The 27,663-nt window shown below is 42.7% G+C and overlaps 1 protein-coding gene across 5 annotated transcripts in view; it reads right to left on the bottom strand.

The window, feature by feature from the left end:
- The window catches only part of atp11a (ATPase phospholipid transporting 11A), a 168,993-nt gene that overhangs the window by 19,207 nt on the left and 122,123 nt on the right, over positions 1 to 27,663 (bottom strand). For all 5 annotated transcript variants that reach the window (XM_072258911.1, XM_072258912.1, XM_072258913.1 and 2 more), the window contains exons 22-28: positions 25,534 to 25,679; positions 23,483 to 23,542; positions 19,516 to 19,643; positions 17,717 to 17,852; positions 11,394 to 11,459; positions 5,811 to 5,914; positions 656 to 821 (exon numbers count right to left, since the gene is read on the bottom strand). In XM_072258911.1, the coding sequence (XP_072115012.1) occupies positions 656 to 821; positions 5,811 to 5,914; positions 11,394 to 11,459; positions 17,717 to 17,852; positions 19,516 to 19,643; positions 23,483 to 23,542; positions 25,534 to 25,679 (806 nt within the window). The remainder of the gene's footprint in view (positions 1 to 655; positions 822 to 5,810; positions 5,915 to 11,393; positions 11,460 to 17,716; positions 17,853 to 19,515; positions 19,644 to 23,482; positions 23,543 to 25,533; positions 25,680 to 27,663) is intronic.

The raw sequence follows: 27,663 nt of genomic DNA, 5'->3' as shown, positions 1-27,663 counted from the left end.
GATCACAGTGAATGGTGGTGCTAGCTCGAAGGGCCGAATGGCCTACTCCTGCACCTATTGTCTATTGTCCTGGTCAATTATCATGAAGTGCTTAGACCACTACAATGCCTCTGAATAAAGATGGGGCTAAAATCTCCAAGTTAGACCTTTGTTTTAGGCAATCTGATTCTACCCTGTTAATTAAGACCAATGGTCATATAGATGACACCCAGATTACAGGAAGGTTGCATTCCAGAAGGAGATCTACATTACAATTTTCTATAACATGAAACTGTATCTAACTCAAATGTGTCAATGTAATGACCGTAAACCAAAATTAAGTTGACTTATTTACCATCTTTTGCAAATAAATTACGCAAGAACAAATTCTATTCTGCTTCTTGAATTTTTGGATAGTGATTGGTGATTTCTGCAAGGAAAAATTTCTGTAACACAAACAACTGTAACACTGGTGCCCATGTTTGTTAGTAGTGTTTGATTCACCTGGTGGATAGCAACGGCTCTCAGTTTAGAGAACAATGAGCAACATCATACTTATACTTTTGTCCTTTAGTTAAATCAGTCTATTCACTGCCAATTCAGCTGCATTGCACAGCCACATGTTCCCATGTACAGTATTTATTACTAATTCCCACTACTGCATAAAGAATGTTACCTGAACTCTATCCGCTGCTGTCGGCCAAAGCTGCCTGCAGATGACCTTTTTAACAACATCTGGAAGAAGGCTGACAGTCAGTAGTAGTGTAATCCCTAACCAGGCTGGTCCTGCCGAGAGCATCTGTATGAAGACATAGTACATTGTCTGGTAATCCAAGAAAGGCCTAAGAGAAGAAAAAAAATAACAAATATCATTTAGGAAACAGTGGTAGACTACACTTAGATTTAAAGATAAAATAAGATGCATATGCATAACGGTAGAATACACTGACCACCCATGCCAGACCACAACATGTAGACCTATAAGTAATTGGTGTACATGTATTAATTGGTTTGACAGTTCGTGTATATAATCATTCTTCAATCCTGTGAAATTTGAATTTGAAGTTTGGCTTTTTAATATTAGTATAGAAAGGGTTTTGAAAAAAAAATGATGGGGATTGCCTGTGACTTTAGTAATAAGTATATAAGCAGGCTTTACAAGGATATAAATAGCCGCCCGTGTGAACAACGAGATTGTAATTGGAATGGATTTATTATTGTCACGTGTACCGAGATACAGTAAAAAGTCATCCTGTGTACCGATCAAACTGGCCAAATGATTTCCCAGTGAAGTGGAATAGAACAAGGTGAAACAGATCGTGTAGAATCTGGAAAAAAATGAGGTCATCCATTTCAGACGCCGTTTCTTTTTTAAATGGAGAGAAATTGAGAAACATTGATGTACAGAGGAACATGGGTGGTCATATACAAAAGTCAATAAATAAATAACATGTCACTACAGTAAATTAGAAAGACAGGTTACGTTGGAGTTTAGTGCTGGAGGATTTGACTACATACAAGCATATAATTTGAGAGCAGGAATAGGCTACTCAGGCATGCTCTGCCATTTAATAAGATCACTATCTACATGAGGGAAGTGCAAGACAGATATATTCCAAATAAAAAGACATTTTCAAAGGGAAGAAGGACACTACCATGACTGACAAGTGAAGTCAGAGCCAAAGTAAAAGCAAAAGAGAGGGCATACAAGGAAGCCAGAGCTAGTGGGAAGATAAAGAATTAGGGAGCTTTTAAAAACTTGCAGAAGGAAACTAAGAAGGTCATTCGGAAGGAAAAGATGAATTATGAGAGAAAGCTGGCGACTAATATTAAAGAAGATACTAAAAGCTTTTTTAAGTATATGAAGGGTAAAAGAGAGTGGAGGGTAGATATAGGACCAATACAAAATGACGCTGTAATGAGAGATGCAGAGATGGAAGAGGAACTGAATGCGTATTTTGCATCAGTCTTCACAGTGGAAGATGGCAGCAGTATACCGGACATTCAAGAGTGTCAGGGAAGCGAAGTTTGTGCAGTGAAAATTATGAGTGAGAAGGTGCTCAGGAAGCTTAATGGTCTGAGGGTGGATAAATCTCCTGAATGTGATGGAATACACCCTCTGGTTCTGAAGGAAGTAGCTGGAGAGATTGCAGAGACATTAATGATGATCTTTCAAGAATCGATAGATTCTAGCATTGACCGGATGACTGGAAAATTGCAAATGTTACTCCGCTATTTAAGAAGGGTGGGAGGCAGCAGAAGGGAAACTATAGACCTGTTAGCCTGACATCAGTGGTTGGGAAGTTGTTGGAACCGATTGTTAGGGATGAGATTACAGAGTACCTGGTGGCACATGACAAGATGGGCCAAAGCCAGCATGGTTTCCTGAAAGGAAAATCCTGCCTGACAAACCTACTGCAATTCTTTGAGGAAATTACAAGCAGGATGGACAAAGGAGATGAAGTAGACGTGGCGTACTTGGATTCTCAATAGGCCTTTGACAAGGTGCCGCACATGAGGCTGCTTAGCAAGATAAGAGCCCATAGAATTACAGGGAAGTTACTAGTGTGGGTAGGGCATTGGCTGGTTGGCAGAAAATAGAAGAGTGGGAATAAAAGGATCCTATTCTGGCTGGCTGCCAGTTACCAGTGGAGTTCCACAGGAATCAGCGTTGGGACCGCTGCTATCTACGACATAGGCAGAGATGGATAGGTTCTTGATTAGCCAGGGTATCAAAGGATATGGGGTGAAAGCAGGGGAGTGGGGACGACTGAAGGAATTGGATCAGCCCATGATTGAATGGCGGAGCAGACTCAATGGGCCGAATGGCCTACTTCTGCTCCTATATCTTATGGACTTATGATATGCTTTATTTTCTACAAGAGCTTTTCATGTGGCACTGTATTAACAAACCAAGTATAGTATATCCTCCATTTCTCCTTTATCAGTAACTTACGTTACCTTTTCAAAGAATTGCAACGAACTGGTCACATGTGATTCTCCTTTCACACAAAAAGTTCATTCTATTGTCGATACCTTTAGTTTTTATGTGTCCTATGGCAACTTCTACAACAGTGTAGTTCTTTGTGCACCAATACATAGGGCCTTGATGAGTATCATGTACAATTCTGATCCTGCTTTCCTAAAGAGGGCTGTGTTTGCTATTGAGGTAGTGCAGAGATGATTCACCAAAATGGTTCCTAGGCTGACAGGTCAACTATACAAGAAGGAACTGAATAAGCTTGTTCTTTATCCTACAGAGTTTACAAGAGTGAGTGGTTGCCACCTGTGATGTAGAGATTTCTTGGATGGCTCAAACAAAAGCTTCCCCTAACTGAGTAATCACAAACCAGGGATCACAGTCTCAAGTTAAGTGGTAGGCCACATGCAGTTGAAATGAGGAGCAAGATGGTGAACTTTGGGATTTACTGTCCTGAAGGGCTGTGGAAACTGTGACTGTGCTTATAACATATCAATAGATTTCTGGAAAATAGTAAGTTCAAGGGATATGACCGTACTGATTTCCAGCACAAGGAATTTGCATCAAGTGGAACAGCAGCCATGTTATTGAGTGATAAAGCAGACTTGATGGGCCAAATTGACAACCCCAGCTTTTATTTCTGAGTCCCTACAGGAAGCAGGGTGGGAGGAGCTGTGGGAGTCTTGTCATGGATATTGTTCAATAACCTTTCCTCTGGCATATGAAGAAGTCAAAAAAGGAAAAGAAAGAATCAGAGCTGGACCATATTAAAACGAGAGCTGGCAGCAACTGTAATGAGTTATCTATAAGAGCAGGAGCCAGCAGCAACTGGAGAAAGGGTTTGGGAATGAGAAGACCTCCATATATCCCACAAAGAAACAAGATAGCTTGGACTCTGACAACATCCTATGGCTCCTCTTTTAATCAAAGAAAGTGATCTGATGGACAAGTTATTCAATGTGACAATGAGCTTGGACAAATGAAGGAGAATGATGGTGGAGGAGGACGTTGAGTTAGTCAAGGTCCTTATCTCCATCATGGTTATTATTGCAGCACTCCTCACCTGGATCCCACTTGCTTCAAAAAGGAATTAGACATACCAGTGCCCAAATGAGCTGGGTGAGCTTCCTCAAACACTGTGGTCTAGTGGCATCCACAGCTACTGATGAAACCTCATGTTCCTGGGCATCTTGGAGGATCTACCCTGGACGCAACATTTTGATGCAATCATGAAGAAGGCAGGCCAGTGTCTTCTTCACTATTCTTCACCAGGGGTCTGAGAAGACTTGGTATGTCGCCAAAGACCATAGCAATTTCCTACAGATTGATGGAGAGCATTCCGACTGGTTGCCGTGCCACGTGGAGCCTCGAATGCACCACGCTGCCTGGTAATGATCAAGAGGCTGCAGACTCGGCCAGCTCTATCACAGGCACAAGTCTCCCCACCATCAAGGGCATCTTCAAAAGGCTGTGCCTCAAGAAGGCAACATTCATCATTGAGGACCTTGATCAACTGGAACATGCGGTCTTTTCATTACCACCATCATGGTGGAGGTACAAAAGCCTGAAGACCTGCACTCAATGTTTTAGGAACAGCTTCTACCCCTCTGCCATCAGATTTCTGAAAGGTCCATGAACACAATCTCATTATTACTTTTCTTTCCACTATTTATTTTTGTAACATAGTAATTTTTTTATGTTTTAGTCTGTACTGCTGCCACAAAACAACACATTTTATGACATATGTCAACGACAATAAACCTCTTCCTAATTCAGATTATTTCAGACATCTTTTAAAAACTACACAGCAAACGTCTCCTTTATAAGAGTTTATTTGGTAGATCAGAGGTAATTTGTGGGTAGAGAAAGAGTTAATGTTAACAAATACTGACCTTTCATTGCAAATAAAATTTAAACTCTGCTTCACTCTCCACAAGTGGTTGGCAGATCATTTTAATACCCACATAATTTTTGTTTAATTATTAGATTTCCGGCATCTGAAGAATTTTCCCAAAACCTCTTTGTATTTCCACCTTTTCCGCAATACAAATTTTATAGGAATTTGATATATTGGTGTAGACAGGGACATATCCACTATATTTAATTTAAACATTAACTCAATAATACATCAAGGATGTGCTGCTTTAATCACAATGAACTCTAGCACCTTCACATCAAATCATGCTGATTACTAATTTGTATCAGGAGGAGCAGAATTGGGCCATTTGGCCCATCAAGTCTGCTCTGTCATTCCAAAGTGGCTGATTTATTTTTAGGCTCAACCCTATTCTCCTGCCTTCTCCCCATAACCTTTGACACCCTTACTAATCATAGCTAATCAAACCCTGCTTTAAATATACCCAATGACTTGGCCTCCACAGCTATCTGTGGCAATTAATTCCACAGATTTACCACCCTTTGGCTAAAGAAATTCCTCCTCATCTCTTGTCTAAAGGGACATTCTTTATTTTGAGGCTGTGGCCTCTTGTCCTAAACTCTCCCAATATTGGAAATATCCTCTCCGTGTCCATACTGTCTGGGCCTTTTAATATTCAATAGGTTTGAATGAGATCCGTTCCCCCTTCATCTAAACCCCAGTGATGACAGGTCCAGAGCCTGCTCATCAAGTGCTCAGCATTCATTAACCCTTTCATTCATGAGATCATTTTCTTGAACCCCCTCTGGAAGCCCTCCACTGCCAGCACATCCTTTCCTAGACAAGGGGCCTGAAAAAGTATTGATTCCACAGATAAAAATTTTACAAAATGTATCTTGATTTGTACTTTTCATAATCATGGCGATATTGAGGGAAACATACTGTTCACAGAGTGCTCACATTGAACACACTTACCAGATAATACCTCCCCAGAGCAGAGAAAATATGATGTAAAACCCCAGAGAACCCCAAATCACGAAGTGGTTTATCCATGTCCAGTGATGGGTATCCAGTGCAAGCTGTGAAACCGGTAACATCATCATTTTAATCCTCCAATTATTACAATACGGAATTAATACCGCTGCGGGAAAACATGCAACAGCTGAAAAATAAAGCAACTTTCTTTACTATTCAGTTCACAATCACGACCATGGACTTGAAAACCATTGACAAGTTGCGAAGGTTTCATTCCTCATTCTCCTCATGGCGGACTTGCTAGAATCCATAGCAAACCATGAAAATAAAAGAATAAATGTAAAACAGCAACCCAGCACGGATCCAGACACAGCAAAGCTCCTTTCAACCCACAGTTAACCTTGCAAGGTCTTCTATACAACCATCTAATGGCTGGTGTCTAATTTGCAGGGGATGCAAACAGATGTCAGAAAACAATTGAACAGTTTGCTTAATGAGATATATACGACAGGCAAAAAAAAAGGTGTGTACATACGACGCAGGTCCCTATTCGTGCATTTGGTTTGTGCATTAATGTTATAGTGCTTCTCCCCATTCCTCCTGTTGATGATCACATACAATGCAGATTGGGCTTGATGGGATGACTGCTTTACTCTTTGTTCTCTCCCTTTCCCAGTTCTGACAAAAGGCTTTCGATCTGAAACATTACCCCTGCTTCTCTCTCCCAAATAGTGTTTGACCATCTGAATGTTTACACCGATTTCTGTTTTCATCTCCTCTTTAAGTCAATTGGCATCCTCCCCATGTTTTCTCTGACTTGTTTTGTACTATCTACATTATTCCCCATCTGCTTATGTCCATTCCTGTATTTGCCATTCTTGTTGAAGGGAGTTCGACTGTGCAATTTGTTGAGTTTTGCTTAGCGAGAGACGGAAATTGGAGCAAGAGTATGAAGGACATAGGTCTCCAGACACATTGGAGTTTCATTTAGCAGGAGGTGGGACTTGGAGTGAGAGCAGAAAGGAACTCAGTCTCGAGACTTGTTCGGTTACACTTTGCAGAAGACTGGACTTAGAGCAACAGGTGCAAAAGTTTCAAGCAGGTAGGACTCAGGACTCGTTCAGTTTCACTTCGTGGCATATTTGCAAATTGTTAGTTAATATTTAATTAGCTAATAGACAGCAGCCAATAAAAAGTTAAGAGTCAAGTAGAATAGCCATTGGAGACGCAAGACTTCAGCATAATGAGGTAGAGCAAGGAAAGGTAAGACAGGGGCAGGGGCCGGGCACGGAGACAGGGCAAGGTCTGGGCGTGGAGACTTCGGCATGAAGAGGTGGAGTAAGGTCCAGGTGTGGAGACAGAATAGTCTTTAAAGAATAGAAAGCTTCAATAAGAAGGCACAGACAAGGTTTGGGGTGTTTCGGTGCTGAGACGAAGTGCTAAGGGAGATGGATTGATGCTTAACTGGTGAGTGGGGGCCAAGGTCTCTTTCTTTCTGATTGCCAAGTTAGAGCAGTAAGAATAACAGTCAGGGTAGTGGTGTTCTCCTCTTGCAGGATGTGGGAAATCAGAGAAACCTCCAGAATTCCCAATAACTACACTTTCAAGGTACATCTTATTAGATGAACTCTGGATCATGTGGGAGGCTGAGGATTTATAGACCAGGAACTACAGCAAGGTAGTCACACCTGGGTTGCAGGATGCAGATAACTGTCAGGAGAGGGAAAATGGAATAGGCATTATGCCTGTTCACATCAATACCCAGTAAACTACTTTGTTGTGGGTGAGAGAATAACCCCTAGCTCTGGCGCTGTGTCTCCTTCTATGGGCAGAGGAGTGTGATATGTGACAGGGGATTCATTAGTTAGGGGAACAGAAGGAGATTCTGTGGACAAGATGGTGTCCTGGATGATATGCCGCTCCCAGGGACCAGGATCAAAGATGTCTTGGATCAAGTCCACAGGAGGATGAGTAGCCAGGGGTCATGGTACACACTGATATCAATGACACAGGTGAGAAAAGAGGTTGTGTCCTCAACAGGGAATATAGGGAATGAAGACAAAAGCTTAAAAGCAGAACCTCAAGGGTAGTAATCGCTAGATTGTTGCCTGTGCCACGTGGCAGTGGGAGTAGGAATAGGAAGTATGGCAGACAGATAGATAGCTTAAGAACTGGTGTCGGAGGGTTAAGGGGTTGGGGGGGAGGGTGCGGAAATATCAGATTTGTGGCTCATCGGCATCTGTTCTAGGCAAGGTATGACCTACAATAAGGAGAGTTTACATTTGAACTTTACATTGGTGAGACCCGGCATAAACTGGGGGACGACTTCGCTCCATCCGCCAAAAATGGAAATTCCTGATGGCCAACCACTTCAGTTCTTATCCCCATTCCCATACTGACATGGCAGTCCACAGCCTCCTCTTCTGCCATGATGAGGCCACTCTTACAGGGTGGGGGACTAACACCTCATATTCCATTAGGGTACTTTCCAACCTGATGGCATGAACATTGATTTCCCATTCCAGTAATTTTTCATTTTACCTGCTCCCCTCCCACCTCCATTCCCTACTCTTCTTCTCACCTGCTGATCACCTCCCCCTCAAGCCCCACCTTCTTCCCTTTCTTCCATGGTCTATTCTCCTATCAGATTCCTTCTCTAGCCCCACACATCAAAGTTGCTGGTGAACACAGCAGGCCAGGCAGCATCTCTAAGAAGAGGTACAGTCGACGTTTCAGGCCGAGACCCTTCCTCAGGAAGGCTGTGTTGCTTGAAATTCCAGCATCTGCAGATTTCCTCGTGTTTGCCTTCTCTAGCCCTTTAACTTTCCCACCCACCTGGCTTCATCCATCACCTTCGAGCATGTCCTTCTCCTCCCTTCCACCTTTTTATTCTGACGTTTTCCCCCTTCCTTTCCAGTCCTGATGAAGGGTTGAGGCCTGAAGTGCTGACTATTCATTTTCATGGATGCTGCCTGACTGGCTGAGTTCCTCCAGCGTTTTGTGTGTTTATTTTAATGTGAGAAATATTAAAAATAAAGGTGATGAACTTGGAGCATGGATCAGTACATGAAATTAGTGTTATTACAGAGACTTGGCTGTTGCAAGGGCAGGGTTGGCTGCTTTCTTTTAGATGTTTTACAGGAGACAGGGACAGGGTAAAGTGGGGGAGTGGTATTGCTAATTGGGGATAGTATCACAGCTGCAGGAAGGAAGGACATTATGGAGGGATCGGCCTCTGAGTCAGTGTGTGAGTCGGAAACCGGAAAGGATCAATGACTCAAGGTATACTTTAGGCCCCCAATAGCCACTGGAACACTGAGGAGCAGATAACTGGGTGGATTTTGGAAAGGTGCAAAAACATGGCACACTACAGCACAGTTCATGCCCTTCAGCCATGATGTGCCATTCTTTTAACCCACTCTTAGATCAACCTAGCCCTTCCCTCTTAAATAGCCCTCCATTTTCTACCATCCATGTGCCTGTCTAAGTTTCTTACCTGCCCCCAATGTATCTGCCCCTATCACCATCCCCGGCAGGGCAGTAAATGCACTTACCACCAACACAACAGAGTTGTTGTCATATGCGATTTTAACTTCCCCAACACTGCTTGGCACCTCCTTAGTGCAAAAGGCTAAGGTGGGACATAATTAGTGAAGTGTGTCAAGAAGGATTCTTGACATAGTACATTGGCAGGCCAACTAGAGGAGAAGCTATTCTAGAACCAGCACCACGCAATGAACCTGGTCAGTTAACAGTGGGCAAGCATTTCATAGTGACCACAGTTCCCTGATCTTTAGCATAGCCATGGACAAGAACAGGAACAGAGAAGGTAAGTATTTAATTGGATGGAGGGGGCTAATTAGGATGATAATAGGCACATTATTTAGGATGATATTATGCAGGGAGTGTAAATCAGGCATAAAAAGACGTCCTCAAGGAAATACACAACAGAAATAAGGAGGTTGTATAGGGTCCACTTGCATGGGATTATGGATAGGTTTCCCCTGCTTAGAAAGGGGAAGGATGAAGGAATCAGGGTTGTAAAGTGAGGTGGAACATCTAGTCAAGAAGATGAAGGAAGCAAACATTATCAGGGTTCTTGGAAGCTGAGAAGGACCAAAGAGTCTGAGCAGAGCTAGACGGGATACGCAAAGGCCTTGGCGATTGAGATTAAGGAACGTATTCTGCCCGGAGGTCAGCATCATGGTATTCTGCAGGTATCTGTTCTGTGCTTTGTGATTTTTATAAAGAACTTGGATAATAATGTTGATGAAAGAAAAATAGAGGGTTATGGGCTGTGTAGGGGACTAGGGTTGGATTGACTGAAGGAGGTTTATATAAGCAGGCCCAACCTTGTGGCTGAAGGACGCATGTCCTGTTGTTCTATTCAACAGGAACCATCAGATTCTGCAATTTCCACCAACTTTTCACAAGCAGGTGTTGAATTGTGCTCAGGTGGTTGCTGGATGGAAAACTATTTAAGTATCTGCCATTAAATATCATCTTCAGCAGCCTCTGCTCTAATCCTATTGGTCCCAGCCAGAATCATGATTGGAATCTACTGGTCCCTACTTTCCACCCAATCAGTATCTTCTTTCAGAGGATCAACTGCAACCTTTTCCAGCACTTTCAAAACAACAGTACCACCAAGAATCGGTCACCCTCCCCTCTAGTCCTCTTGTGAGGACAGATCTGAGTTAGTGAAGCCTTCCTAAAACACCTCAGCTAGCGTGCTAGTTACAGTTCTGGACATCGCATTTTTTTAAAAAAATTCTCAATGGAGGTGGGTGCAAGGGTCAGTCCTTCTGTAATTACACACAGAAATACTACCACAAGCTGATAATGCCCACCCTTGGACAGTAAAATAGACATCTTCAAATAGGGCAAAGAATATAAGGACCTCAGAGGAAGCCTTTCTTAGATGGGGTGTTTTGTTCTGCACAATTCCCAAACCTCATGGTCACTGTCACACTGAAAATATGGATACATACTTGGCATAGTATCAAACACATTCACCATCTGAAACTATTGAATATTGAAAGGCAGAGAGAGTGTGGACATGTACAGGATGTTTCCTATAGCGGAGGAGTCTAGGACCAGAGGGCACAGACTCAGAATAGAAAAAAATGTCCCTCTAGAACAGATGAGGAGGGTGGTGAATTTGTGGAATTCATTGTCACAGACAGCTGTGTAGGACAAGTCATTAGGTGTGTTTAAAGCAGAGGTTGACAGATTCTTGATTAATAAAGGTGTCAAAGGTTATAGGGAGAAGACAAAAGAATGGGGTTGAGAGGGATAATAAATTAGCCATGATGGAATGGTGTAGCCAAATGGCCTAATTTTGCTCCTATGTCTTTATGTAACAAAAGATTACATCAGTAAATATAGGATAAAATTGGAAAGCAATACAAAAGGGAAAGGATTCCAATGTAAAATCTAAACAACTCAGTTACGCTAACCCAATCAATAAAATTTTCAATACAACCGATGTGGATGAAGAATGCATTGCGTTGTCTATAATTGATGTTCCCTCAAAGATCACTGTGCTTCTAGTTTGTGTTGTTAAACATCAGAGGAATGTACCTTAAGAGTTACTGTAAAAACCAGTACAGTGAACACCAGCGTGCCAAAGGTCCAGTTTCCAAACACCTGAAAATAAATTTATACAAAAACACATATTGAGAATTAAACAGAAATTATTTGAGCCTCAGCAGCATTTTACAATGTAAGAGCTGGACTGGAGGAACTTGACAGCTTTCCGTTTCAATAGATGCTAAAATCTTGCTGAGTTCTTCCAGCATTTGTTTGATCCATCTGCGGTTGTTTTGTTTTCCGAGGCCCGAAGGATTCCAGATGGCTACCTGGGACAGTAATATTAGGGTGGTGAGCAGATAACCCATCTGAGATAACAGGACACTGGAGTCTGGCCTTGAAAAAGGGTGTCAAGAGGTCAGCCATCAGTAGCTGTTCCCGCTCAGGGTTGAGTGAGGCTTCCATATGTACCCAGTTGGGGTAAAAAGACATATTCATTACCCTGTATAAAACTGGTACGAATAACATCTGCATCTCTTTAAGTTCACTGCACAAGGACGCTGGATTGCCAAACTGATTGCATAGAAATATTGCTAGAGCATCTCAAACATGTAGAGATAGAAACCAAAAGGAGGCTGTCACTTTGCCGGGATGTTTGCAGATCTAGTAGGTGATAGAGTTATTAGAGAGATGTAATAAAAACAGGATCATCATATTGAGAGATTTCAATTTCCCAAATAGTAACTACAGGATTACCTTAACTTTATAGGCTCAGATGATTGGAATTATTATTTTTATTAGGTGCATCCCAGACAGTTTCCTGATGAAGTATACCAATAAATCAATGAGAGAAATATCAAGGGAATTTGAGGGCAGGATAAAGATATAAATTATATGTCAGTTATAGGGAATGAATGACAGGGAGATCTGTTAAGAGAAAGTGGGGTTTATTGTCATATGCACAAGTACACAGTCTGCTTCAAGTAAGTACCGAACATGTAAGGAGGTGCCAAGAAAGAAAAATAGGGAGATGAAGTTTCACTATGGATATTAAGTGCAAAAGGAAAACCAGGGTACATAGGGTCCCATTAGAGAATACAGGGACAATCCATGTGTAGAACAAGGTGGTCTGGTGAGCTCCTAAATGAATTTTCATCAGTTTTCAAATAGAAACAATTCTTGTCATTGAAAAGCTGGTGAAAGGAAGGCAAAAGCCTGCTGCAGGTCTCCATAAGAAGGTATTTGATGCTTCGGCAGACTTAGACGTGAATAACTTCCCTAGACCAGATGGGATATATCACAGGCTACTCTGCGAGAGGGGCGAGCAATGGACTTTCTGGGACTCGGATAGACTTTTACATCCTTTTTATTTACAAGCGAGCTACAAGTAACTGGAGGATGGCAATGTGGTTCTAGTTTTCAATAAATGTATCATGGAAACGCCTTGTAATGACAGACAGTGACTGGAAAGATCCCAGAAAATATTCTCATCACTTGGAAAGACTAATCAGCAACAGCCAACATGTTTTGTCAAGGATAGATACTGTCTGACTCATTTGTCTGAATCTTTTATTTTATTTAGAGATACAGCATGTTAACAGGCCTTCTGGCCCATCGAGCCTGTGCTGCCCAATTACACCCATGTGACCAATTGAACTGCAAACCTGCGGATCTTTGGAACGTGGGAGGAAACTGGAGCACCCGGAGGAAACCTGTACAGTCAAGGGGAGACTGTAGCATCTCCTGATAGACCACGGCAGAATTGAAACCAGGTTGTTGGAACTGTGATAGTGTTACACTTACCACTATGCTACTGAAGTGAAGGATGTGGGCAGCATCTCAAACATGATTTACGTGGACTTAGTAAAACCTTTGACAAAGCCTCATCATGGGAGAGCTGTTTTGAAAGGTTAGCCCCATGGAATCTAGAGCCAATTGAGTCCTACCAAAGGGTTTCAGCCTGAAACGTCGACTGTACTCTTTTCCCAGATGCTGCCTGGCCTGCTGAGTTCCTCCAGCATTTTGTGTATGTTGCTCAGATTTCCAGCATCTGCAGATTTTCTCTTGTTTGTGACAAATAGATCCAAGGTTACATTGGCAATACAAAAATGAAGGTAAAGGGTTGCTTTGGCTATTAGATAAATATGACTTGTGGTATTCATATACTGAACAGAAAATGTGGCGATAACTTTAGAGGGAAACAACACAAACAAGGGTTTATACAGGTTGGAAATCAGATGCCAGATTATAAAAACAATGAGATTAAAAATTGGAATTTTGAAGAGGGCATGAAAACAGGTGTGTTGAAAGGGAGAATTAAGCAATTATACTACAATAGCAGGGACACAAGAGACTACAGATCTTGGAAACATGGGTCAACTCACTAAATGTTGGAGAAACTCAGTGGATCAGGCAGCATCTCAGGAGGCAAGTGAACAGTGGATGTTTCAGGTCTACACCCTAGACCAGGCATCCTCTATTAAAATAGAGGTGAGGGATGGGCTGGAGCAAGAGCTGGTGGGTGATAGGTGGATCCGGGTGATAGGTGCATCCATGTGAGGGATGGGCTGGAGCAAGAGCTGGTGGGTGATAGTTGGATCCAGGTGAGGGATGGGCTGGAGCAAGAGCTGGTGGGTGATAGTTGGATCCAGGTGAGGAATGGGCTGGAGCAAGAGCTGGTGTGTGATAGATGGATCCAGAGCTGGTGGGTGATAGGTGGATCCAGGTGAGGAATGGGGTGGAGCAAGAGCTGGTGGGTGATAGATGGATCCAGAGCTGGTGGGTGATAGTTGGATCCAGGTGAGGGATGGGGTGGAGCCAGAGCTGGTGGGTGATAGGTGGATCCAGGTAAGGGATGAGGTGGATCAAGAGCTGGTGGGTGATAGATGGATCCAGTTGAGGGATAGGGTGGAGCAAGAGCTGGTGGGTGATAGGTGGATCCAGGTGAGGGATGGGGTGGAGCCAGAGCTGGTGGGTGATAGGTGGATCCAGGTGAGGGATGGGGTGGAGCAAGAGCTGGTGGGTGATAGGTGGATCCAGGTGAGGGATGGGCTGGAGCAAGAGCTGGTGGGTGATAGATGGATCCAGAGCTGGTGGGTGATCGTTGGATCCAGGTGAGGAATGGGGTGGAGCAAGAGCTGGTGGGTGATAGATGGATCCAGTTGAGGGATGGGGTGGAGCAAGAGCTGGTGGGTGATAGGTGGATCCAGGTGAGGGATGGGGTGGAGCCAGAGCTGGTGGGTGATAGGTGGATCCAGGTGAGGGATGGGGTGGAGCAAGAGCTGGTGGGTGATAGGTGGATCCAGGTGAGGGATGGGCTGGAGCAAGAGCTGGTGGGTGATAGATGGATCCAGAGCTGGTGGGTGATCGTTGGATCCAGGTGAGGGATGAGGTGGATCCAGAGCTGGTTGGTGATAGGTGGATCCAGGTGAGGGATGAGGTGGATCCAGAGCTGGTTGGTGATAGGTGGATCTAGATGAGGGATGAGGTGGAGCAAGAGCTGGTGGGCGATAGATGGATCCAGAGCTGGTGGGTGATAGTTGGATCCAGGTGAGGGACGTGGGAGAGAGAATAGGAATGATGTAAGAAGCTAAGCATTGATAGGAGGGACTGATAAAGGGCTGATAACGTGATAAAGGAGAGTGGATGATGGAATAAACAGGAGGTAAGGAGGGGAACTGGAGCAAGGTAGGTGTGGGTCATGGGCAGATCAAGAGGGAGAAGAAAGAAGGGGTGATGGGGCCAGTGGGTTAAGGGGAAAGGGGGTGCGGGGGAGAAGAGTAGTAGGTCAGGATATTTTATTGTTTGATTTCACCTTCAGTTTTCAGTAATTAAGTTTCAGCCACAGTGTTGGCGCGTGGCCAAGTGGTTAAGGCGCCGGTCTGGTGATCTGAAGGTGACTAGTTCGAGCCTCAGCTGAGGCAGCGTGTTGTGTCCTTGAGCAAGGCACTTAACCACACATTGCTCTGCGATGACACTGGTGCCAAGCTGTATCGGTCCTAATGCCCTTCCCTTGGACAACATCGGTGGCATGGAGAGAGGAGACTTGCAGCATGGGCAACTGCCGGTCTTCCATACAACCTTGCCCAGGCCTGCGCCCTGAAAACCTTCCAGGGCACAAATCCATGGTCTCACGAGACTACCATATGCCTATATGAACATACTGCAAAGCATTCTACTTTTTAAGCTGCTTTTCATTGCAACAATATTTATTCTGGAACTGCAATAGGGCAGGGCAGCCAAATAATTTTCCTCACCAATTCTCTTTACTCTTCACCCAGATCAGTAGTCAGCAAAAGTGTTACCTTGTGCAGAAAATTACGCTATGCCAAAATAAGCTGACACGGAGGTGCTGGGAAACAGGAGGCAAGCTAATGACGTTCTGTTGTTTAAGGAAGGCTCTAACGATAACCTTGAAATTATAGGACGATGAGTCAGATGTCAACTCTGCCATGGATGGCCCCAAGCCCAGCTGTAAGAGAAGGACTAGCCCAGCTATCACCCCGTGCCACAAAAACCCGTGCCACAGAAATGCTAAGTGAAGCTCCGAAGGTCTCATCCCTGAGAGAAAGAAGTGCACTATACCTGGGAAAACTTGACAGACTGAGGACTCTGGCAGCCTATGCTGAAGAGCCAGATGACGGTTTTGGGTAAATTATTGAAGGGTCAGGATATATCAGTATCTGGATAGACAGACCGTCATTGGTAATGGTCAACACGACTTTGTGCATGTCTAACCAGTATTAGTTCTTTTTTGAGGTACCAAGAAGGTTGATGAAGGAGAGGTGATGCATGTTGTCTACAGGGACTTCAGCAAGGCCTTTGAAAAGTTTCCACATGGGAGGTACGTCAAGTAGGTTCACCTTGTTCAATTCAGGACAAGGTGGTAAATGGGATCAACATCAGCTTCACAGTTGAACCCGAGAGAGTGGTTGCAGATGGTTGCCTTTCCGACAGGAGGCCTGTGACTAGTAGTGTGTTGCACAGATTGATGTAATTTATCATCTATATCAATGACCTGGATGATAATGTGGTTAACTGGATCAGCAAATTTGTGGATGACACCAAGACTGGGGGCTGTAGTGGATGGCGAGGAAGGCTATCAACGCTCACGGCAGAATCTGGAAAAATGAGCTGAGAAATGGCAGGTGTAATTTAACGCAGAGGTGTTTCACTTTAGGAGGACAAACCAGGGTAGGACTTGCACATTGAATGGTAGATTTCTGAGGTGAATGCCTGATATGAGGTAGAACAAAGGGACCTTGAAATACAGTTCCATAATTTCTTGAGGCCACAGGTAGATTGGGTCATAAAGAGATTTTGGCAAATGGGCCTTCATAAATCAGATTATTGTGGACAGAAGTTGTGGTGTTATGCAAAAGTTGTGCAAGGCATTGGTGAGAACAAATTTTGGAGTATTTAACACGTCACCTACCTACAAGACAGGTGTCAATAAGCTTCAAAGAATGTGGAGAAAGTTTACAAGGATGTTTCTAGGATTTGAGGTCCTGAGTTAAATAAATCACTTGAATAGGCTAGTGATTTATTCACTGGAGCACCGGAGAATGAAGGGAGAGCTTAGGGGTACACAAAATTGAGGGGTATAGCTAGGGTGAATACAGGTAGGCATTGAGCGAGACTACAACTAGAGGACATGGGTTAAGGGTGAAAGGTGAAATATTTCAGCAGAAACTGAGGGGAAAGTCACTCAGAATAGTGCGAGTGTGGAACAAGCTGTCAGGAGGCGTGATAGATGCAGATTCAATTGCAACATTTAAGAGAAGTTTGAAGATAGGTGAATGGATGAGGAGTATGGAGGGTTGTGGTCTGGGTGCAAGTAGAGGTAGATAGGACTAAGCAGATCAGGCCAGAATGGATAAGATGGGCTGAAGGGCCTATTCTGTGCTGTAGTGCCCTACAGTATAACTCAGCACATTAACCAATCATTTACTGCCTTAGAGAAACAGATATTACATCAGTCAACAATTGTTCTCTGTTGCCCAAAATAAGAGAAAGCCCGGATGAATGAGAGATTAATCTTACCATGTTCAAATTGGCCCTCATTAGCTGGCATTAGAAAGAGAGGCAAATGGTAAAAGCCAAAAACAAAAGAGAAAATTAAGTCAATCAGATTTTTAAAAAAATACAGAACTGAAGGAAAGCAAAATATCAAAAATTTGGTAAACTAACAAAAAAATGGAGTGCAAATGATGAACTACATTATTAAAGCATCTTTCAACAGACAAGCAACAGAATAAAGTGTAAAGTTAAATACATCTTTAAAAGACTGAGATGGAATATTAAAAATGCAGGTGCTACAACAGGCCACTCTATGCAAAAGAATGTTGGCAGGTTATTGTGGTAGTATAACTAACCTTCCCATTGCTGGTCATCATTGAGTGGTCAAATAGAAAATAAGTACCAAAGAAAAATGCCACAGCATCAAACACTCCCAGAAACGTCCAGTAAAGGAAAGGCTTCCAACATAACAAGGAGTTTTTGGCAATATCCCTGGTGATTGAGGAAAAATAACATTGGAATTGAGTTGTGCATTTTAATGCTATTTATAAAACATTCAATTTAAAAATACTCTTCAATCACAAAATATCGACTCATCCCTTCGTTCTTGTGAGGAAAAAGAAAACACATTGCACTTCCTTCTAAATCTACCCTCTATGCCCAGTGCACTTCTCATAATGGAATATAGCAAGTCTAAATTTTGCTGATCTCTTAACAACATCTTATGCTTTAAAATTCACAATTCAAGGTTACTAAAACATAAATATCAACTTCTCTTAATCTTTTTAAGTCTTGCTACTGCTGTAGATTTTTTTTACAAAATATTTTCATTTACATTTTATTACATGGTGGAATATTCCATTTCTTTAGTACTGTACTGGCAATATGCAAATGTGTACATGTTGTTTGTATACTGTACTTAATGTAGATATTACTGTTTATTTTGTAATGATTGTAACTGTATTGTGGGGTGCATCATATTCTGATTCAGAAGGCAAGTTAACTTTGTGGGTAATTGAAGATGGTACGTCCTAGTGCTAAAAAAAGGAGCTGATTGCCCCATTTGGGGAGAGAGATGGAGGCTGTCAGGAGTTCACGTTGGACAAGAATAAGTACAGAGCTATTATTGTGTTTTCTGGTAGATATCTTTTTGTAAATAGTGGCATTATTTTTGCCTATTTTTACAAGTTTGATTTTTGACACACCTAAAGTGCCAAGCCATGCCAGCCAGTTTTCCTTTAGTCATAGATCACATATTTAACAGAATGGTAGATGGAATTTAATTCCGACAAGTGTGAAGTGTGGTTTTTGGCAAGTAAACCCCGGGCAGGACATAAACAGTAAATGGCAGGGCCTTAGAGAACAGAGACACCTAGGGGTACGAGTATGTATTTCCCTGAGAGTGGTGACACAGGTAGACAGGGTGGTATGGAAGGATTTGGCATGCTTGTTTTCATCAGTCAGGACACCATGTTACAGCTATCAAGGAGTTGGTGAGACTGCGCTTGGAGTATTGGTGTGCAGTTCTGGTCACTGAACTGTAGGAAAGATGTCATTAAGCTGGAGAGGGCAGAAAAGATTCACACGGATGCTTCTGGAACTATGGATAGGCTGAGACTTTTCCTGGAGTGTAGAAGGCTGAGGGGGTGACTTCATGACTTCACAGAAATATGTAAAATCATGAGGGACATGGATAAGGTGAAGGGTCAGTCCTTTTCCCAGGGTAGGGGAGTCAAAAACTAAGACATAGATTTAAGATGGGAGGGGACATCTTTAAAAGGGTTTTGGGAGTCAAGCTTTTCCGCACGGTATAGTAGGTACGTGGCATGAGCTGCCAGAGGAAGCTTCAGAAGTGTGTACAATTACCAAGTTTCAAAGCCATTTAAGAGATACATGGATAGGAAATGTCCAGAGGGATATGAGCTCAATGTAGGTAAGTGGGCCATGTTCAGGTAGGCAACTTGACCTTCACCTTTCCCTGCTGTACAACTCTCATTTCATCAAGTACCTCACAGCCCAAATTTATCAGTCTTGTACAGTCAGTCAGAGAAGCTTGCTTAGGAATTCATGCACTTCAGCATCTTTATTTCCATTAGAGAAGTTCCCGTAAAAGGCAATGATAACTCGAATTGTGTAGCCGTGTCTCCGAGCTCACCTATACAACGTTGGGTCTCTTTTTAGAGCGTCGATACTGACATGTTGTTCCATCAGACTATACAGCAGGATAGGGAGAGAGGTGAAGCTGATGTTGTACAATGTAAGATAAGCAGTGTCATATAATGGCTGGAAAAGAAGAAATCCATCATTACTTCCAAAATATCAAAACAAAAAGTTACCCGAACCTCCCGGCATCAAACACTTGGAACTGTAGCCTTCTTTCCAACTTGGTTTTCCTTTCAGTAGAAAGGAACTGTCTTAGATCTTCATTCAAAGCTTATGGAAAATGATGTAAGGTTGGATGCATTTTAGCGAAGGTTTACCAGATCAATATCTGGAATGGACAGGCCATGTTATGAGGACAAGTGGATAGGTTCAGCCTATATCCACTGGAACTTAGAGGAGTGAAAGGGGGCTTTACTAAAACACAGAAGATACTGAGTGGTCTTCAGAGGGCTGTTGTAAAGAGAATGCTTCCTCTTTTGAAGAGGTCTAGATTAGAGATCACTATTTAGAAATATGGTGCTGTCGATTACAATGAGGCAAACTTTTCTTTTTCAGGTTCATGAATGTGTAGATCTTTTGCTCAGCGGATGGTGGAAACAGTGACATTTTTAAGGCATAGCTGGATGGATTCTTTAAAAGGTACTGGGCGAGTGGGTAGATGGGAATGTGAAGCTGTGGTAGCAATCACATCAGCTATGATCTTGCAAGAGAGTGGAGATGGCACAGGGGGGCAAAAGGCCTACTTCACATATATTCATAAGGTATTCTGGATGCAATTCTCTTTTTCCTACCACAGGAAGGATTTAGCTACAACTTATATGGCAAGGGAGAGCTAATTTATTGTGATTTCCAACTGCTTTCAACACAGAAGACAACAGGAAATGGATGCTGATGGAAGAAAAATAAACTACTGAAAGAAAAAGCTTGTATAAATAGAAAAAAAAATGAAAAACTCTGGATTTAAGAGTTTTCATTTTAAGATTAGCTGAAGTATTTCACTGAAGATACCTATGAATGCATTGTAATTTGCATGTAAATGAAGCCCACACAATGATGACTTCCTAATTTAAATATTCACTACTTAGGCATGAGACTGGGTGGCTGATGGCTTACACAGACTTAGTGAACCAAAAGGCCTGTTTTGTTCTATGACAAAGACCCTTAAACACTGCCAGCTGTTCTATTTAACTAGCAGAGTTATCTCCAAGGTAAAAACATTCTCCATTCTCAACCTATCATCATTGTTAACTGATACTTCTGAGGGTAACCTGGGACTTTCATCCAGTTTGCCCGTAATGATCTTGGGATAACAATCAGTCTAAAAGACTCCTAAACGCCAAGCAGCTAAAATAGAGGCGGGAGGAGAAGATGGCAGCACAACGCAGCGCGCAGCTCTCCGGTGAAACGATATCGTATCTGTTAAATAGGGGCCGTGGACAATTCTGATTTGATGGAGGCAGGCGTGAAAGCACAGAGGAACATCTGGAGAAATTTCTGAAATGCCAGTTCGCTGTCACTGTTACTGCGCGATCAAGAATCTTCCGGAGGGAAGGCCCCAAAATCCCCAGCTTTGCCTGCTACTGGCGACCGAGGCTGAGGTCGAAGCGTTCGGATAGAGATGGTGCTCGTTACTTGGTGTCGGAGGGCTGATCGGAGGCTCAAAGTTTTCGGGCGACTCAGAGTCAGACTGTGGTCGGGCATGGCAGGGAGAGTTTGAGAGTTTTCTTCCTTCTCCCGCCAGTGTGAGATGTGGGACATTTGAGAGACTTTGAACTTTTTTACTGTGCCATGGCCTGTTCTTCATCAAGTTATGGTATTGTGCACTGTTGTAACTATATGTTATAATTATGTGGTTTTGTTAGTTTTTCAGTCTTGGTCTGTCCTGTGTTTCTGTGATATCACACCGGAGGAATATTGTATCATTTCTTAATGCATGCATTACTAAATGACAATAAAAGAGGACTGCGTGTCCTCATAATCTAATCTAATCTAATCTAATCTTCACTGGAGGGGCGAGTAAGCAGAAGTAACAGCTCAGGCACGGGAAGTGAAAGGCCAGTTAACAACATCAGTTTAAATAGAAACTGCAGAAGCTGGAGATGTTGATCATCAGGATGGAGAGAAGCCGAATGAACACTTCGGTCAAGGGTCCTTCCTCAGAACTGGGAAAGTGAAAGGATCAGCACCTCCAGTTGCAAAGAGGGGAGGTTAAAGTGAATATCAGTGTCAGGTTCCGTCAAATTTGTCAAGGTAAAAAATTACCTTAAAAACCAATAGTTGGACCAAAATGATGCAGACGCAAGTTGATACCACAAAAAGGGAAACAAAGGTTTAGAAACATCTGTGAAGAAAAAAAAAAATTTACTTGAAATTTTTGAAGCTCAGTTTATCTCCTGAGAGAGATTATGCACTTAGTTGAGAGATGAGCTGTTCCTTCAGATTAGTCTGAGCGTTGTTGGAGCAAATAGGAGGCCAAACACAGAGCGAGCAGAACGGGGGTGGGAAAGGCAGTTAAGCAAGTAGATGACTGCAAGCTCAAGCTCACGGTCACTGTTGTGGACTGATCAGAAGTGTTTCTGTGGAGGGGTCCCCAACCTGCTTTTGTTTCTCCGATGTATAAGAGACCATAATACACCAAGCTGGCAGAATTACATGTCAATTCTAATTCTTCAAGAAGGGCTTACAGTACGGTGCAGAAATCTGAGGCACATATACATATATAGCTAGGGTGCCCAAGACTTTTGCATTGCACTGTAGAAATTTTATGTATTGCACTGTACTTCTGCTAAATAAACAAATTTCATGACATATGTGAATTATGATAAATCTGATTCTGATATGGGTCTCTATTGTGGATTGAGAGGGGGAAGTGGGCAGGGAGAGGGGAATCATGGTTGGGGAAAAAGGGGATGGAGAGGGGAGGGAGCGGGAGGCAGAACAGAGACATTCTGTAATGATCAATAAACCAATTGATTGGAATCCAATGATCTTGCCTGGTGTCTCAGGGCTGGGCCCAGGCCACCCCCCCCTCCCCCACCCCGGCACTCTTTCTCTGCCACCCGTCCCACTCCCCTCTCACGGCACTTCACCCTCGCTATTCCCAATATCCTTTGCCTCAACCAGGTTTATAAACTCTCTCTCGTTCCACGTTAACAAATACGTGTCAACCCACGCGTGCTAAAGTCTTAGACGTCCGAGCTATATACATGTGCTTAAGAGACGGAGGGTGGTTCATAGAGGTGTAGAGATGGCAAAATTAACCAAGGAGTCGCAGAAGGAATGACCTCTGACCTCAACCAGAATCATTGCAGAATAGCATCTAAATTTCTGACCAGGCCTTTTGGGACTGAGTGCCGTGCTTAACCATTTCTTGTAAAGCAGTTTCCTTTTGGTTTCCCATCACTGATACGGTTATACCTTTCGATTTTAATGTTTCGAATAGTTTTATTTTTAAATTGTTACCCTAACAATGTTGGTCTCAACTGCTCATAGGCACTTCCCCAGTTCTCTCCACTCCTTCCCCACTCTACAAACTACAATACACTTTTCATTTTTTTTCAGTTCCGATTGAACTCTTTTCCCCTGTCCATTGATGCAGCTTGACCTGCTGAGTGCTTCCAGCTTACTCAGTTCATACTTCGGATATTGCTGCAGATTGTTCCAGAACTGAGATGAATTTAGTACATGACCTGAGATCAGTCACGGTTTTTCAGCTCATATGCACCTGTAACTCCCTTTGGACTGAGCCTCGAACACATTCACCTACTGACATGAATCCTCAGCAGAAGTTAGTACCAATCTTACATTAGACTAGGAAAATACTTTCACAAGTTAAGACACAATTCCACTCGGTGATCTGTGCTCGATATGCCCCTGGTCTGTCTGATCAATTATGCTCACAACGTCACGGGACTCCAAGCACAGAATGTTACATCGGAGTTATGGAGCAAAGTACTAACCTGCTGAGAAAATCCACAAAAGAATTGGTATAAAAACTGAGGAAATATGAAGCAAACATTCTGCAAAACAACAGAATATGAGATAAGACAAAACATCACAAACAATGGCATCAGAGGGATTGCAAACTCACTTAAGGCAACATTCACTTCCCTCATACAGATGATTTCACGCAAGGTACTGAGAGACTTTGGACTGATAAATGCAATGTAAAAAAAAATAGTTATCAATATGAAGCTCTAAAGGAAACACTGAAAAAATTAGAGCATGTACAAGCAATACTACTGGAGGAAATATGTTAAAGGATTCAAAGTTCTAACCGGGAGGATGTGGAAGACCAATTAAATTAAATTCCGGTTAGATGGCAGATACGGTCAATGAATGTTAGTTGATTGTGCATGAATAGGGATACATAATCAAAAAATATTTCACCATTTATTAATGAGATCAATTGAGTGAAACAGGCCACAAGGCAGGAACATCATTTAAGAGGGGTTTCAGCATAAAAAGCAGTGGGGCCTAAAATTTTACCCCAGCTTTGAAGTGACTGAACGACAGGGATCGTGTCTTTGACAAATGTTTCACAGCAGTGTGTATGCTCCTGGAGGGGGATATTCAGAGTTGGTCAAACAGATAGCTTTCAAGAAGTATCATTCAGGAGAATGGAAAGGTATGAGGGGCAATTTCCAGAGCTGGGCAATGTGTTAATCAGGTGAACACACAAGAAAACATAAGAGATGAGGCTTGCGCAGCGAAGTTATTGATGGCTTTGAGTTTATGTACTGTGGACCATCGGAAGCTGACCATGAATTCACTGGAATTATCAAATCCAGAAATACCAAAGGTGTGGATGAGGGTGTCAGTGCCAGATAAAGGGAGCCGTTCTGAGTCAGGTATTACTACCACACTGCAGCTTAGTGCCAGCATACGGAAATGCGAATTAAGAGAGGACTATGCATCCCCTCAAATCTGCACGGCCATTGAATAAGTTCATGACTGACTGGACTGTAACATCAACCTTACCTTCCTGTCTCTACCTGATTATCTTTTATCTCTTTGCATATCTAATCTATTTAGTTCTGTCATAAAAATATTCAAGGACTTGCTTCTGAGGAAGTCCCAATGACCCACGATTCTCTAAGAGAATATTTACCTCACCTGTGTCTTAAATGGCATAACTGCTGTTACATGCAAACACTGGCTCCTGGCTCTAGAGTTTCCTACAAGAGGAAACAGCGTCCTTTCACACAACCTGTCAGGACATCTGGTGTGTTTCTATCAAGCCCCCTTCACCCATCAGATATCCTGCTGACTGACGCAAGCCTAACCTAACATATCCAAGCCACAGAACTCAGTGACAGAGTCCAAAGATGATGGCTTCAGCTTTCCCAGTGCTTAATTGAGGGAAATGTATGCTCATCTTGGATGTCGGCCAAGCACTCTTCTGATTGAGCTGTCAAGAGAGGCTAATGCTAGCTTTTGTCAGAATAAGCTGAAATAGGATACTCTGCTTTCAAACAATAATCAGGAAAGGAAAAAGGACTTTGCAAGGAGTGCATGATTCCCTTGTGGCCATTCCCCTCAAAAGCAAAACCACCATGTTAGGTGGATAGGGAAGAATGACCATTCAAGACCAGCAGCAGTAGCCAGGCCTGTGGAAAGGTATCGGCTGACAGGACTCTAATGTTAGGAGAATTGATAGTTATGGTGGTGGACAGGAGATTCTGTACCACTGAGGGGACTCTGGAATGGTCGTTTGCCTTCCTGGTACACAGCTCAGAAGGGAGGGGTTATATTGAGCTTGGAATAGTTATCAGGTTATTGGCCGAGGGGCCTGTACTGTTCTATGTTAGATATCCGTGAACTAAGTGAAAATAGATGGAGTCTATTGCTGAAGATGTAATCCCATTCAAAATCTTCACTGCTGTTTCCAACACCATACAAATAATGGTTTATGCAGCATTAATTAGTGATATTATTTTAAAAACAGGCAAAGTTTTAAGGCAATTCATCTTTTTCCTAAAAGGAAGAAATAGATATGAATATAATTCACCTTGTAGAAGAAATACTGGACGAGTTCAGCAATCCGAATATAGTAAAAATGGCCATGGACAAGCAACAGCTTCCTGAGATGTTTGAACTTGGGAATACAATAGTCACTGTTCCGTGCAGCTTGTCGGCCTTCCTTTCCCAAAATACCTGCGGAAACCAAATGTCGGCTGAGCAGATAGTCAAAGAATAAAAACAATCACAATATAAAATGGGTATTCAAATGATGTGCTTGCTTTCTTGTTTCAATCAACATATCCTCTGCAACACACACAAAACGCTGGAGGATCTCAGCAGGTCAGGCAACATCTATGGAAAAGAGTAAACAGGTTTCAGTGAGATCCCCCTCGTTTTTCTAAACTCCAGCGAGTACAGACCCAGAGCTGTCCAACATCCTTCATACATTAACCCTTTCATTCCCAGGATAATTCTTGTGACCCTCTTCTGGTCCCTGTCCAATGGTAGCACATCCTTCCTTAGGCAAGAGGCACAAAACTGCTCACAATACTCCAAAATACTATGAGCAACAAAAGAAAATCTGCTGGAGAAACTGAGCAGGTCAGGCAGCCTCTCTGGGGATGGTGTGACAGGGGTGGGTAGTAGTGGGAAGAAATTGTCACTGTTTCAAGCCAAAACTCTGCATCAGGACTGAGATTGGGGAGGAGGGGTAGCCAGTATAAGGGAGAGTGGAACGCCCACCAATCACCTTGGGCCCCCACAACTGCTGCTTGAACTATTAAGTTTCCTGAGCAGATTGTATGTTGCTCCAGTTTCCAGCATCTGCAAACTCTTGTGCTTCTTTTTAGGAAGGTACACTCAGTTCAGGTTAAGGTCAATGCCTGATTAAAGCTGTGCTGTGCAATATTGAGCTTGCTGGAACGCATAGGATTCAACTTGTTTATATACTTAGGCAAAAAATAGACACGTAACAATGAGAGAACCATTCACTAAGGTGGGAAGTAGGCCAATTCATTGCAAAAACATTCAAAAGCACCAAAACCTGCAAATAAGCCCTCTGTTATCACGTTGTACACCGCTGTAGACTGCAGATGTTTTAATTCTGGTTTTGCAAAGTACTTAGTGCAACATTTTTGTTGACAGATCAACTGGCTACTGTAAACTGCACCTAGCCTAGGTGGGTGTCAAGAGAGTTGGATTGTGAGGAGTTGGAGTAAATGGCGATATGAGTGAAAACATAGGAATAGCACAGATGGGCGTTTGATGGTTAGTATGGTCAAAGAACCAGTTTCCATGCTGTATGACTCTGCTCATTAAATACCATCCATATCATGCAACTTTCCAAGATATATTAGATGTCCCAGCATTAAAACATGCAAAGCACTTTGTTCTCTAAATAATTCTAGTGCTACTTGAGAAAAGGTTTGGATGGTTAGGTCACAAAGGGAATGGTAATGGAGATGACATCAGTGAAGGAAGCCTTGAGCACCTTGTAGCTGGGGAAAACTACCAAATGGCACCACCTGACACACACGGGAGAATATATAGTCAGAAATTAGCAAAACAATGGTGAAATTTTTTTTTATTTCTGTGTCTGTCAAAAATATGAGAAAACCCATGGATCTATCAAGAGTAAGAAATTAAATGAAATTAAGATCTTCAAAAAAAAAAGCACCAGAAGTTAGCAAACAACACACACAAAATGCTGGAGGTCAAAGTTCGAAGTAAGTTTATTATCAAAGTTTGTGTTTGTCACCATACACTACATTTTCTTGCAGGCATTTACAGAAAAAAATGAAAGTAATAGAATTTCATGGAGAGCTATACATGAACAAAGACCGACAAACAACCAATGTGCAAAAGACAAACTGTGCAAATAAAAATAATACTGAGAACATGAGTTGTAAAGAGCCTTTGAATAGGAGTCTGTAGGGCATAGAATCAGTCTGATGTAGTGGTGGATGAAGTTATCCGCACTGGTTCAGGGGTCTGATATTGGGTCAATAAATGGTTCTGAACCTGGTGGTGTGAGACCCAAGGCTCCTGTGCCTCCTGCCTGATGATAGCAGCAAGAAGAGAGCACGACCTAGAATGTGGGGTTCCTTAAAGATGGATGCTGCTTTCTTGTGGCTGGGCTCCATGTAAATGGTGGAGAGGCTCTGCCTATGATGGACTG

This window comes from Mobula birostris, chromosome 5 (genome assembly GCF_030028105.1).
Source record: "Mobula birostris isolate sMobBir1 chromosome 5, sMobBir1.hap1, whole genome shotgun sequence".
In the NCBI taxonomy this organism is placed as follows: Eukaryota; Metazoa; Chordata; class Chondrichthyes; order Myliobatiformes; family Myliobatidae; genus Mobula; species Mobula birostris.
This window is presented reverse-complemented; position numbering and strand designations above follow the sequence as displayed.